At 31.4% G+C, this 13,209-nt stretch overlaps 1 protein-coding gene across 2 annotated transcripts; it reads left to right on the top strand.

The window, feature by feature from the left end:
* The first annotated feature begins 6,228 nt into the window (after positions 1–6,228).
* Positions 6,229–9,915, top strand: NPH3 (Phototropic-responsive NPH3 family protein). 2 transcript variants are annotated; one of them, XM_088803984.1, is made up of 4 exons: positions 6,229–6,749; positions 6,966–7,035; positions 7,187–8,456; positions 9,091–9,915. In XM_088803984.1, exons 2-4 carry the CDS (start codon positions 7,013–7,015, stop codon positions 9,637–9,639), a joined length of 1,842 nt encoding a protein of 613 aa, XP_088660110.1. In that variant the 5' UTR covers positions 6,229–6,749; positions 6,966–7,012; the 3' UTR covers positions 9,640–9,915. The 2 variants fall into 2 exon arrangements, with proteins under 2 accessions (XP_088660110.1, XP_017971889.1); XM_018116400.2 differs by having other exon boundaries at positions 7,167–8,456.
* The last annotated feature ends 3,294 nt before the right edge of the window (positions 9,916–13,209 follow it).

The following is a 13,209-nucleotide window of genomic DNA, read 5'->3' as shown; positions in this document are numbered from 1 at the left end:
AAAATAACTATCAAAATAAATTTAACTGTTTTTAGTCATATTTAACCATGACTTGACAAAAATGCCCTTAAAACTATTTCAAATAAATTAAACAATTCATCACAATTTCTCTCCATTTGTGTTTCTGATTTTTCTCTCACCATCCCAATCTCTCAAATTTTATCGATTTCTCTCTTCGGCATTCGTCTGTTATGCTTCCGATTTTTCTCTCCCGCATTTTCAGATTTCTCTTTTTTACGCTTTCAAAACACCAAGCAATAGTTTTGATGTGTTTGGGTAGATGGCTATTTGCGAAATTTGATTTTTAAGTATTTTAAGTAAAACTAAAACGGTAGAAATGATCATAGATGTTTGAAATAGTTTTTAATTGAATCAATTCGGGACCTAGATTTTCAACTCAAAAATTAAAATTTATCAACCTAGGTTTTCAAAGGAATTTTTTTTTATTTTTAGTTGAAATAGGTGTTTTAAATAAAAAAATTTATGTTTTCATTTATGAAAATATGTTAGAAACACTTTAATCGGTGCCAAATTGTCAAAAAAAAAAATGAAGAGAGTTGAGAGAATTTGAAGTTTTGGTTCATAAGTAACAACAACATTTTAGATATTAAAGTGTAACAAAATGTTTTTAAATATGGTATGTAATAATAATATTTTTTTAACATGGCGTGTAACAGCAATATATTTTTTTTCAACATGGTGTGTAACGACATTTTTTAACCATGACGTGTAATATATTTTTGTACATGACGTGTAACAACAATATTTTTTCAACATGACGTGTAACAACCTAATCACGGCGTGTCATATGTTTTTGTACATAGCGTGCCACATGTTTCTGTACATGGCATGTCACATGTTTTTATACATGGTATGTAACAATCTAACCATGACGTGTCACATGTTTTTACACATGACGTGTAACAATCTAATCATGACGTGTAACATATTTTTGTACATGGCATGTAACATCATAACGTGTAATTTCATTAAGGGTAATTTTATCCAACTTGGTTAAAAATAGTTACAATTGTAAAGAAGGCTATTTTTGAAAACATCTTATCTTTAAGGGTTATTTTTAAAAATGCCCCAAAAAATTTATTGTAATGGCAGACGCATGAGATATTTTTAGGGCTTTATCTGAATCTAGGAAAACAAGGAAAAAAAAAACATATGAGAAATTTTGACATATAAAAAGGAAAAACCCTTTTCTTAACTTATTTATTGAATATAAAAATTCAATTCATACAATATACCATATGAAGAAGATAATTATACACTAGGACATGTGAAAAATGCATATTCCTTTCCATTTGACTTGTACTTTATTATTTTTACAAATTTTCAACCATTTATCAATTCCTAAAGTTTTAAAGACTTGTAATTGTTAACAAGTGTTTCTCTCACACAATGCATTCTTATTAATGGATGAATAAATTAATAATCTAATAATATTATTAATAATAAATTAATAATTTATTACTACAACATTAATAATTATTAATACAATATTACTTAAAGTTAGTAACTTATTATTAATAATTTAATAGTTTATGTTTCATAAGCTTACTTAGTAATTTCTTAAAATAGATAGCGATATTTTTTTTAAAAAAAAATTTGAACCCTTGTTCCTAAGAGATGAAATAGTCAATACAAGGGGTTTGAACATTCCTAAGAATAGTTATTCCTTGATTTAAAAATAAATCAAATGAGAAAATAATAAGACTTAAGAACAAATTAAGGGAGAATGGTTTAACTACCCCTTCAACCAAACATACCCTAAGAGTTTTCTTTTGAGTTTTTTTTTTTATATATAAAAGCACATAGAGGTATGACCATATATTGATTATGCTATATAGTTTCAAATTACTTTGTCATCATAGAGAACATAGTTTCAATAGTTAAATAGAAAAAAAAAAAAGATGAAAAAGAATATTTGATCCCCTCCCTAAAATCCTAAAGATGTACAACAGCAAACAATTGGACCACAAAGGAACAGTATATCATGTACCATTCAAACACTATAGACAGTAAAAGACACATGAGCGGTAATCATCTGTAGGGAAACGCGGCCAGGAACTGGAAGTATTTCTCCCTTCTCTGGCGCAAAGTAGAAGAAGAGGCAGTTCCAAAATGGACCATTTCCATTTTTTTTTGTTTTTTTGACAAATTTTACATTGGTATTTTCTAACAATTACAACTTGATTTTAAACAAAAAAGAAAGGAAAAAGAAAAAGACCCATGTATGCATGCAACGATAAAGTGCTTCTACTTAAACAATCTCAAAAGCTGCTTTAAAGCAAGCAGGGAATGCAAAGGAAAAAAGCTCTAGGCCAATGGTTTGACACTTGCATCAAGGTAATTTTCTGTTTTTGTTTCACACAGCAAGAACTGATGATGAATCCCCCTCAATTAAACACCAAGTTAAGTTGAGCTTCACTTAATTTGAAAGATAGAGACCATGCCCTCATCCACTGGAGTAATCAATCGGCCCCACTCTCCTTATCTCCATCACTGTCCTGGTGGAAGCTTGTCCTTGTTGCCTACTGCCTTTCTCTCTTGCATTCAAGTGATTCCAGTCTGACTATTTTTCATTCTAGAAACACTGTAAATGTAATAATATATGCGTCATCTGTGGTGTGGAAAGAAAACTTAATTAGTTTTTTACTACATAATGATTTGAGAGGTCAGAATTCAACATTTTGCCATTCAGAGCTCCCTGAAATGTATGTTATGGAAATTAATGGATTGTGTAACTCAAAGCTTAATAAGCTTTCTTTTAATAATAAAAGTCATTTGTTCTTTAACAAAAAAAACAAAAAGAAAAGGTGACTATTGGAAATGGTGGGCTCCAGGCTGAAGCAAAAACCAAACATATCTGCAGAACAGTGAAAAGTCATACACTTTTTGGACTGCGAATGACTGAGGTGGGGGGCAAACAAACCACTAGCCTTGTGTAAAGGGAAACTTCTCATAAATCCAGCTAGCCATTCCAAATGCATGGTGGTGGACATGCTTATCATTTCTCACAGTAAGTTCCGTAATATATATATAAAGATTTGCAGCAGAAAAATAATCATATACCAGTCATCAAATGGACCACCAGTCAGGCCACAGTGAATTGAATTTTGATCTCCCAATTGAGGGGACAGACACTCTCTACCCACTGCCATGGGGTCCATTTATGCTGAACTTTCTGGAATGGTAAATCTCTACCATTTATTATTGAAAGACTAGTCAGAGTGTTTTTTTAAAAAAAAAAAAAGAAAAAAAAGAGAGTCCCAAATGTATCCTCCCAGTATTTATTACAATGCTTTAAGATTTGGTCAGCTAATTTAATTGATGATACAATTAAAAATTTAGAGAAAGTTCATCCTATCGTTTCCATTGATGACTAGCTAATATGGTCTGGTCAACTCGGAGCCATTGGGATAAGATATTTGGAAAATATTATATTTCCTTTGATTTTTCCAATATTCTTGGATCAATCTACAAAACTAAATAAATAAATATGGACTGTCATTTGGTTAGATGCCAATGTCTACCACTTAATAACTAAGGAAAAACATAATCTAAAGAATTGTCTAATGTTTCTTTTCTTTGGTACATAAGAGAATCTTGAAGATTTAATTGAAACCACATTTACTTAATTAGTTTGAAAAATACATTTTTATCTATTTGAGATCTGGTTGGAATACATTTACCCTTTGAAAAATAATTGTTTTAATTATTTTGTTAATTTTAAAATGAAAAGACAAGCATATCCCTTTGTTATTTATTTCTAAATTTCAATATATATATATATATATATATTTTTATAATTGAGGGAGGGGAGATTCGAATTCTATTTTTTAGACAAGAGATTATGCATCAATCAATTAGTCAAATATTTGAGTGCTATATATATATATATATATATATTTGCTTCCTCTTTTTATCTTTTTTCTTTGTCCAAGAGTTTTTGTTTTTAGTTACAAAATTATGAATTTCAATTAGTTATAAAGATGGTTGAACGATTTAATTCGTATTAGAATCATTTTTAATTAAAATCAAATTTAATTTTAATTAGGTTAAATTATAATTTAATATGAATTTAAATATATTAAATTGTATGTAATTTAATTAAGAAAAATAATTTTCATCTACAGACAGTTCATTTTTTGTCTTGCCAATTAGGGAGAAAATAAGAAATTTGAAAAAAAATGAAAAAACAGGAAAAAAATAAAAAAAATAATATTACAAAAGAGTCCTATGCTCATCTTAGTCCTCATATTAATCCACCGATGGAAAATTAAAAAGCAAGTTAAAGCCAATCAAAATTCAATAAAAGAAATTTAAAACAAACACAACAACAATGGGTAAAAAACCATTCATCAAGAAGCAAGGGAGAAGGAATATAACACAAGGAAAGACAACAAAAATTAATAAAAAAGGATTTTTGAATTTTTTTAGATTTTTTTCTTTTTAGTTATTTTAATTTTAATTTTCTTTATTTTTATATTTATTTAAAGTAATTTAATTATAAATGAATTCTTAATTGGTCCTATATCTTTATTATCATTATTCTTTTTAGTTATCTTATTCTAAACCAATTTTTTATTTATATAGTATTTTTATTTATTAATTTAATTTATGCATATATTTATACACTAAGTAAGTATAAAAAAAGGAAAAAGGAAAAGAGAATAGAATCATAATATTCATGTGTTTGATCATAAAAAATTTTAAACAAAATTTATGAGAATTTTTCGATGATGGAATCTCAAGAATGCTATCAGATATGACTTCTTGAGAATTTAAAAGGATTTACATAAATATTAATAAAAAATAATTAAATAAAGTAAACAAATTGATAAATATAGAACCCCAATTAAATAAAAATTCTTAGATGAATAAAATCTCAAAAATGCTACAAGAGATGATTTATTAAAAATTTGAAAGGATTCACATAAATATTAATAAAAGAAATAATTAAATAAATTAAATAAATTGATAAAAATATAAAATGCAATTAAATAAATATTTTTTGATGATAAAATCTCAAGAATGCTGTAAGAGACGACTCCTTGAGAATTTCACAGGATTTACATAAATATTATAAAAAATAATTAAATAAAGTAAATAAATTGATAAAATTATAGAATGCGATTAAATAAAAATGCTTTGATGATAAAATCTTAAGAATGCTATAAGAGATGGTTTCTTGGGAATTTCTAAATGTGAAAATCTTTCAAAATTATACCATAAGAGTTGGAGATTTTGAAAAATTTTCAATACCAAAGAATTTTTATTTGTTTCAAAGAAAAAATAAAATAAAACAAATTAACAAAGACAATAAAAAATAAAATAAAATATTGGTCAAAGAAATAAAATTGAATATTGAACTAAACATATTTAATTAGTCTAAAATATGACAGATAGTTAATTAATTATAATTTAATGGGTGTTGTGATTTGTAGTTGTTTCATAGATTGAAACTCATCCTTTTTAATGAATCAGTCAATCGCATAAAAATAGAAAAGATTAACGTTAACTCATTTTTGGTCGAGTAATTGAGTTTCAAGACTCACCTTTTTGTTTTTTGAAAGGCATTCGAGACTCATACGTTATGATTATGAAATTTTATTGAAAATAAAGCTTCACCTATATATTAGTTTAAAAATATTCTCATTTTGTTTATATTTCTTTTTTTTTCTCTTTCGGTCTTCATTTTTCATTTTTTTTTGTTTTGATCCATTTCTTTATCGTTAAACATTTTTTCACAAAGTAATGGTAGTTAATTTATTTTGACTAAAAATAATTTAACACATTCATTTCAAAGTTAATATATAATTGAATTATAGATAAATGTAAATTAAATTAGAATATAAATGAATTAAAATTTAATTTAATAGTAATTAAATATAATTTTGAAACTAATTAAATCAACAATTAACTAAATCTCATAGATTTGTAGTTAAAAAAATAAAAGAAGAGAGAAAAAGAACAAAAAGAAATAGAAAACTAAATATTAACAAAGGATATATATGTCTTTTTATTTAAAATTAAAGTCAATAATTAATTACTTTATCAGGAAGTGTGAGTGTATTTATTTAGTGGCAATTTAGTAATTGAAGGTTATCTTCGAACACCTGCTATACGTAAACTTAGTTCTATTCTATCTCTGTCATACAGAAGAATGTTTTTGTCGGAAATGTAATATAAACAAAATAAATAAATAAATAAAAGGAGGAGAGATGCGAAACATTAACAATGGAAAACAGAAGAAAAGAAACTGAATCTCCCAATCCTTTTATGCATAGAGAAAGTATCTAAATATTTCCAAGGCCGAAAAAAGCGAAGAGAAATGCAAAACCGAAATGATCCAAAAACAGTAAGATACTATACTGCCCATTACTTCACAGCCTGTAAGAAGCCTTGATAATCCGTGAGAAAGCCGACAATTCAAGATAATTCCAAGCATCCCATGTGGGATTCTTCCTTTTCTTTCTCATATCAGCTCCTTCTTTGTTGTATCACAACTTAGTTGTTCGGCTCTTGCTCTGCTTTGTTTTCCCTCTTCTCCTCCTCTCCCTGCTGTAACAGCTACTTTTTCCCTGAGAAAGAAACCCTGTTCAACTTTCTCTTCGCCTCAGCATGTGGGAATCAGAGAATGAATCCGTTAGAGGGAGAGACTATGCGAATGGAGTCCTTAGTTCCAGTAAACATGGCGTCAAGACTGATGGGTTCGAGCTGAGGGGCCAGTCCTGGTATGTTCATGGAAGTGAATTGTGTTTTAGATCATGTAATCTTTTGATATATTTGGTGGATTTGTTTTGTGGGTTGCATGTGCAATAGCTTCTAGACGATGTTACAAAATAAAACAAAAAAATTATATATCCTTATCCTATTGGATATATCTTAATTTGTTTCAGAACAAGAACTTGGAGCAAAGTTGGCTTCTGAAATGTTTTGTCTTTGTGCAGGTACGTCGCTACTGACATTCCCAGTGACCTTCAAGTTCAAGTTGGAGATGTCAATTTTCACTTGCACAAGGTAGCTGTTGCTCTGCTTAGATGTTTGAAAATATTTACATTCCTCAAAACCTTCTACATACAAATTTCAGTTACTAAAAGTACTATTCGCTTGAATACAAATGACTTACTGTATTTCTCAACTTGGGGAAGTATCCCCTGCTTTCCCGAAGTGGAAAGATAAATAGGCTTATATATGAGTCACACGACCCAGACCTGAACAAAATTGCTTTGGAAGATCTTCCTGGAGGACCTGAGGCGTTTGAGCTAGCAGCAAAATTCTGCTATGGTATTGCAGTAGACTTAACAGCAGGGAATATCTCTGGTCTGAGATGTGCTGCAGAGTACCTTGAGATGACAGAGGACTTGGAAGAGGGCAATCTTATATTCAAAACTGAAGCATTTCTTAGCTATGTGGTCCTATCCTCCTGGAGAGACTCCATACTTGTACTGAAAAGTTGTGAAAAGCTCTCACCATGGGCAGAAAACCTTCAAATTGTGCGAAGATGCAGTGAGTCAATAGCTTGGAAGGCTTGTGCCAATCCAAAAGGAATCAAATGGGCATATACTGGGAGACCCACTAAAGTTTCTAGCCCCAAATGGAATGATTTGAAAGATTCAAGCCCCAGCAGAAACCAGCCTGTTCCTCCTGATTGGTGGTTTGAAGATGTTTCAATCCTCAGGATTGATCATTTTGTAAGGGTTATTACCGCAATCAAGGTCAAAGGAATGAGATTTGAATTGATTGGGGCTTCAATAATGCATTATGCAGCCAAATGGCTTCCAGGTTTGATAAAAGATGGTCAAGGGCAAGGAGATGATACGAGCATCAGCAGCAATAGTAATAGCAGTGGCAGCAGTAGCTGGAAAGGTGGACTCCATATGATTGTAGCAGGAACTAAAGATGACACTCCATCCATTCAGTCCAAAGATCAACGGATGATTATCGAAAGTCTCATTAGTATAATTCCACCGCAGAAAGATAGCGTGTCGTGCAGTTTTCTTCTTCGGCTTTTGAGGATGGCAAACATGTTGAAAGTGGCACCTGCCTTGGTAACTGAATTGGAGAAGCGGGTGGGAATGCAGTTTGAACAGGCTACACTGGCAGATCTTCTCATTCCCTCTTACAACAAAAGTGAGACTTTGTATGATGTGGACCTTGTTCAGAGACTCTTGGAGCATTTCCTTGTTCAAGAGCAGACCGAAAGTTCGAGTCCAAGTAGACAGTCCTTTACTGACAAACACATGTACGAAGGAGCACAAAGGGGAAATAATCCAAATGCCAAGATGAGAGTCGCCAGGCTAGTCGATAGTTATCTTACAGAAGTTTCCAGAGATAGAAACCTGTCTCTGACAAAGTTTCAGGTACTGGCAGAAGCTTTGCCTGAGTCTGCAAGGACCTGCGATGATGGACTTTATCGAGCAATTGATTCCTATCTTAAGGTAATCTCCTTTTCCCCTTTTAAATAGAAAAATCCAAGTACAGCCCAAATTATTCTCAATTATTTTAGGCAAAACATAAAACAAAACTTTATGATTTTTAGCTGCTCACTGCTAGACTTGATGTGTTGGTCAATATTATTTACACATGAAAAATTGTCGTCTGCCAACATATTAAGTCAAGGATGCATACCTTTTTATATGTGCACGTATTAATCCACAATGCAAAATTGGAAATACCAAGTCAACAGTGATAAACTGTTAGCATAGCGATATCATTGAGATCAAATGATTGCTTAAGGCGGTTGTAGCACTGTCACTGTTGATGTTAAAGTTCTACAATAGTTCATCAATTGATATCACTGATGGAGTGCTATTTCCAGGTGAATTGATGTTTGATACAAAGAAAACATGTTCAATTAATGATCCCATTTCTGGGTAACTTCAGGAAAGGATAAAACATTCAACTTGCTTCCCTTTTTGTGTTTGAAAATTTCCATTCTGGAATAAGCACTTCGTATTTGAGCGATGCTTTTGGAGTTTGATCCAACCATTTTTAGGATTGATTTTCCATAGTCTCAACATGATTAATATTCCTCTTCCTTGGAATTCTGATCGCTGGTTAACAAATTCACAGGCACATCCAACACTCTCTGAGCATGAAAGGAAGCGACTCTGCCGTGTCATGGACTGCCAAAAGCTCTCCATTGATGCCTGCATGCATGCTGCTCAAAATGAAAGGCTCCCACTGCGAGTTGTGGTGCAGGTGCTCTTCTCGGAGCAAGTGAAGATAAGCAATGCATTGGCCAACACCACCCTCAAAGACCCTGCAGAAACTCAGTACCAGCCCTTGATCCCAAACCGTAAGACATTACTAGAAGGGACGCCACAATCATTCCAAGAAGGATGGGTTGCTGCCAAGAAGGATATTAACACACTCAAGTTCGAGCTTGAGAGCGTGAAGACTAAGTACCTTGTGCTCCAAAACGACATGGAGAACTTGCAACGGCAATTTGATAAGATGTCAAAGCAGAAACAGACATCCGCATGGACCAGTGGATGGAAGAAACTTAGCAAACTCACTAAGATGACAACCGTGGAAAACCAGGACATCGGACCTCAAATCTCAACCACGGCAGAACAAACTAGAAAGGCACCTAGAAGATGGAGAAATTCAATTTCGTAAAAGGTGAAAGGGTCCAAGAAAAACTGAAACACAAACCAAAAAAACAAGGAGAAGAAGAATGCCATAGAATTGATGAAACAAAGGGATGCCTTGCCTCTACGTTTGCATACTATGCTGCTGCCTTTTTCTCTTTCTTTTTCTTTCCTTTAAATTCTTCTCACTTTCTTGTCTAAAATTTTTGAGGAAGTGCGGTGTTCGTGTTTACAGTAATTACCTTGAACAAGATTTAAAAAAAAAAAAACTACCATGAAACAACAGTAAATTTGTCATTCAAAATTTGTTTTTTTTTTCTATGTGGTGATCTGTTATTGCAGAATTCTTTGATTCTGTGTGATAATTCTTCTGTAATTCTCAATTTAGTCCACTTGGTTTTCCAAGGAAAATAGTGTCAATTGCCCTAATTAAGAAAATGCACATACATAACATATTTGTTCTATCTTGTCAGATACAAGGTGGTGCCAAATCAAACAGAGAATCACGAACGAGATCAAACATATAGACAATCAACTACCAATAATTTTGTGACGCAGAGATAAGGATTTGGTGCTGGCTGTGTAAGTTAGACCAAAAGCAGAAATATCACATGGAGAGATATTGGTGATTAGATAGAAATCAGGCCGAAACAAAAGAACTGCTAATGCATGTGGCTGGTTAGGAGGGCAAACACAAGTCCCACCAAGACAAACATTTGAAAAGCACATATATACCTAAATTTTTATGAATTCTGTCATTTTGTCTTGGTAATATCATCATTCAATGATCGTCCTAAACTTCCAAACACATCATCAAATACTAACTCATCACTTTTGAGACTGAAAGAACCTCCAAAAAATATTGTCATGCCTCGAGATGTGCTAGGAATCAGGCAAACATGGAATGGAAAAGAAGTTGAAAATGCTAAATGAGTCTCAGCATAAGATTGTTCAAAAGCAAGCACGAGCGAAAGTGATTATGACAAAAACAGTGAGATAAAGTAAGCACGACATGATATTCCCCATTTAGATTAGATGAGCACCTTACATGAAGTGATGCAATATGTTGAGGAAAAGGTTAAATCCACCGGCCAGAACTGTTTATGAAAGATAATTACTTGGCACGGACTCTTTTTACTTGGGACTCACTTGAGGTATGGCTTCATTATTAGAAGGACGAATTTCGCATAAATAGCAACAAATCATGGATTTAGGTAAAACCCACCATTTCTATATATCAACTATATATATTCTTCATCACTAGGTACTGGAGATGACTTGTCTAGATAGCTTTATAATAGTAGCAGTAGTTTAAGCAGCTTAGCATGTGAAGCAAGTCGCCAATGCTTCAAGTCTTCTTCTTCTAGTAATTCATGAAGTAGGTTACAACAATTACTTTCTCCCAACCTTGTTCCCATCCCACCTTAGTGGTACATATGATCTCAAACGTCCCTGTGAATAACAATCACCCGGCATATAGAATTCTAATGGACCTGATTTTTGTCGGATAACATTCCCAAAATTCAGAATCTTTTCATTGCGTCCTTCTGCTCAAATGGCATGAATCATCCCTTATCTCTCATCTAAATTTGGTTACTTTCACAGAATATTGATCAAAATTAATGAGGAACATGTGAGGCAAGATCTGCTACTTATGCTACTGGTTCGAAACCAGACATGATAGATTCTTCAATTATGCCTCATTAACACCATTCTTACAAGATTAACGAGTGCATAAGATCCGTGTGCTTAGAAGGCAGAGACCAAGTTACTGTAGGAAGTGTCCTTCACTCTTGTTCTAGAACCCCAACTAGATCAGGGCACGCAGAGATTTTAAATTTTTACCATAAATTGTTCTGCTAAGATAAAATGACCTTGTGAGAAACTTGCTGCCATAGAACTTAAAGCGTCATAAATGGACATATGATGCAAAATTTACGTACTCCTGGGTCTCCCTTGCCTTTCCTTTTTGGTTTGCGCAAACTTCACTCTTCTCAACCATTTTTGTTTAATGTTCTTCAGTTCTGAGAATTACTTGCAAGCCCTAGCGGTGGAACCCTGAAACAAGAAACTCACCTTTATGCACCATCAACATTTCCTGAGGATCTTCTAAGTCGATTCTAACTCACAATATTCACCAAAAAATCAGGAAAAGACAACTCTCTAATAATGGAATCACAATAAAATCTTTCTTTCACCCCTTCTGGTCATGTACGCATGCAGACATGAATAGATATGACAACAAGAACGACAATGACCAGCTGGTAGAGGACAAGAACACAACAATAAATCGATACTTTGTAAAATTACACATACCAATTCCAAATGTTTAACTTCACTTACGACTTATACATGCTCAATAATTTATTTATCTTTAATTAAAATATTAACTTAGTAGCTATCTATTTCTATATTAATATTGAATTCCTAATTAAGGTAAAACCCTAACTAAATTGATTATTTATTTTCCACATTTTCTTATTAATCTTGAAAAATTGTTAATCTTAACAAATATTTAATATATTACAGTACTTTAAGTATTTTGTTCAATAATAGACCTATGTATGTCTCTACCAAAAAATTTAGATTTAAATTTCTTTCCAAAAAAATAAATATTAAAAATTTTTTGTCTATTATGGACTGCAGCAATATCTTAAGGCACGTGGACTCCTAGTTTCTCTGGGTGCCTACATATCCCAATATCCTTTGAGTATTAGAACCTCCTAACGGCATAATTATAATTTCATGAGTTTATAACATTTTACTAGGTGATGAATTAGCTTTATATTAAAAGTTCGCAATATAAATAAAAATAGAGCATCAATATTTTTTTGTATCATAACCAATTTTTGTTTTGGCTTTAAATTGATAATTTGTTATTAACGTAAAATATTTACTAATGTTGATCTATTTTTTTATATTAGTCAAAAACCAATTAAATCTTTAGTGTTGTTATGTTTTGTGAAGTAGTATAAAAAACTTGGGAATTTTCTTCGGTGAGTAATAAATGTTAAACCAACTATTTTAAAAGGAAAAAAATTAGCATGAAAATTAAAAATTTTATGGTGTAATTATAAAATAGAGCATCAATAATTTGTTGTTTTGTTTGATGATTGACTTTTATTTTATCTTTAATTGATGATTCATTATTAAAACAATCGAGTATTATTTATCTGATTTCTTATTCACCAAATATCGATAAATGTTTAATGATTAATTATCATTTGTGAAGCAGTACTGTAATACATAGGATTTTAATTTTATAGAAACTTGAGTGTTTGTTGTAGGAATATAGTTGTATAAAAGGTAACTATATATCAAGCAATTATTGTTTTTTTTTTTTTTTGAAGTCATATATACAAGTAGAAATTACATTCATGATTAAATAATCATTCTTAACATGTTTATTATACATAACTATTAGTATAAGAAATTAAAAATGAGTTAACTAAACGTTTAACAAACCAATTAATTAACAAACTAGCTTATATAACTGAATACAATCCAACATAAAATTAGATCAAACTTACGAATAAAGAGAGTTGAACTTAAAACCTAAAGGTTTTAGGGCCTCTTATTTACCATTTGAGGAAAGCCT

Source organism: Theobroma cacao, chromosome 2, assembly GCF_053813885.1.
Source record: "Theobroma cacao isolate CCN51 chromosome 2, ASM5381388v1, whole genome shotgun sequence".
Classification (NCBI taxonomy): Eukaryota; Viridiplantae; Streptophyta; class Magnoliopsida; order Malvales; family Malvaceae; genus Theobroma; species Theobroma cacao.
The sequence above is the reverse complement of the archived record's forward strand: the minus strand, read 5'-3'. Positions and strand labels throughout refer to the sequence as shown.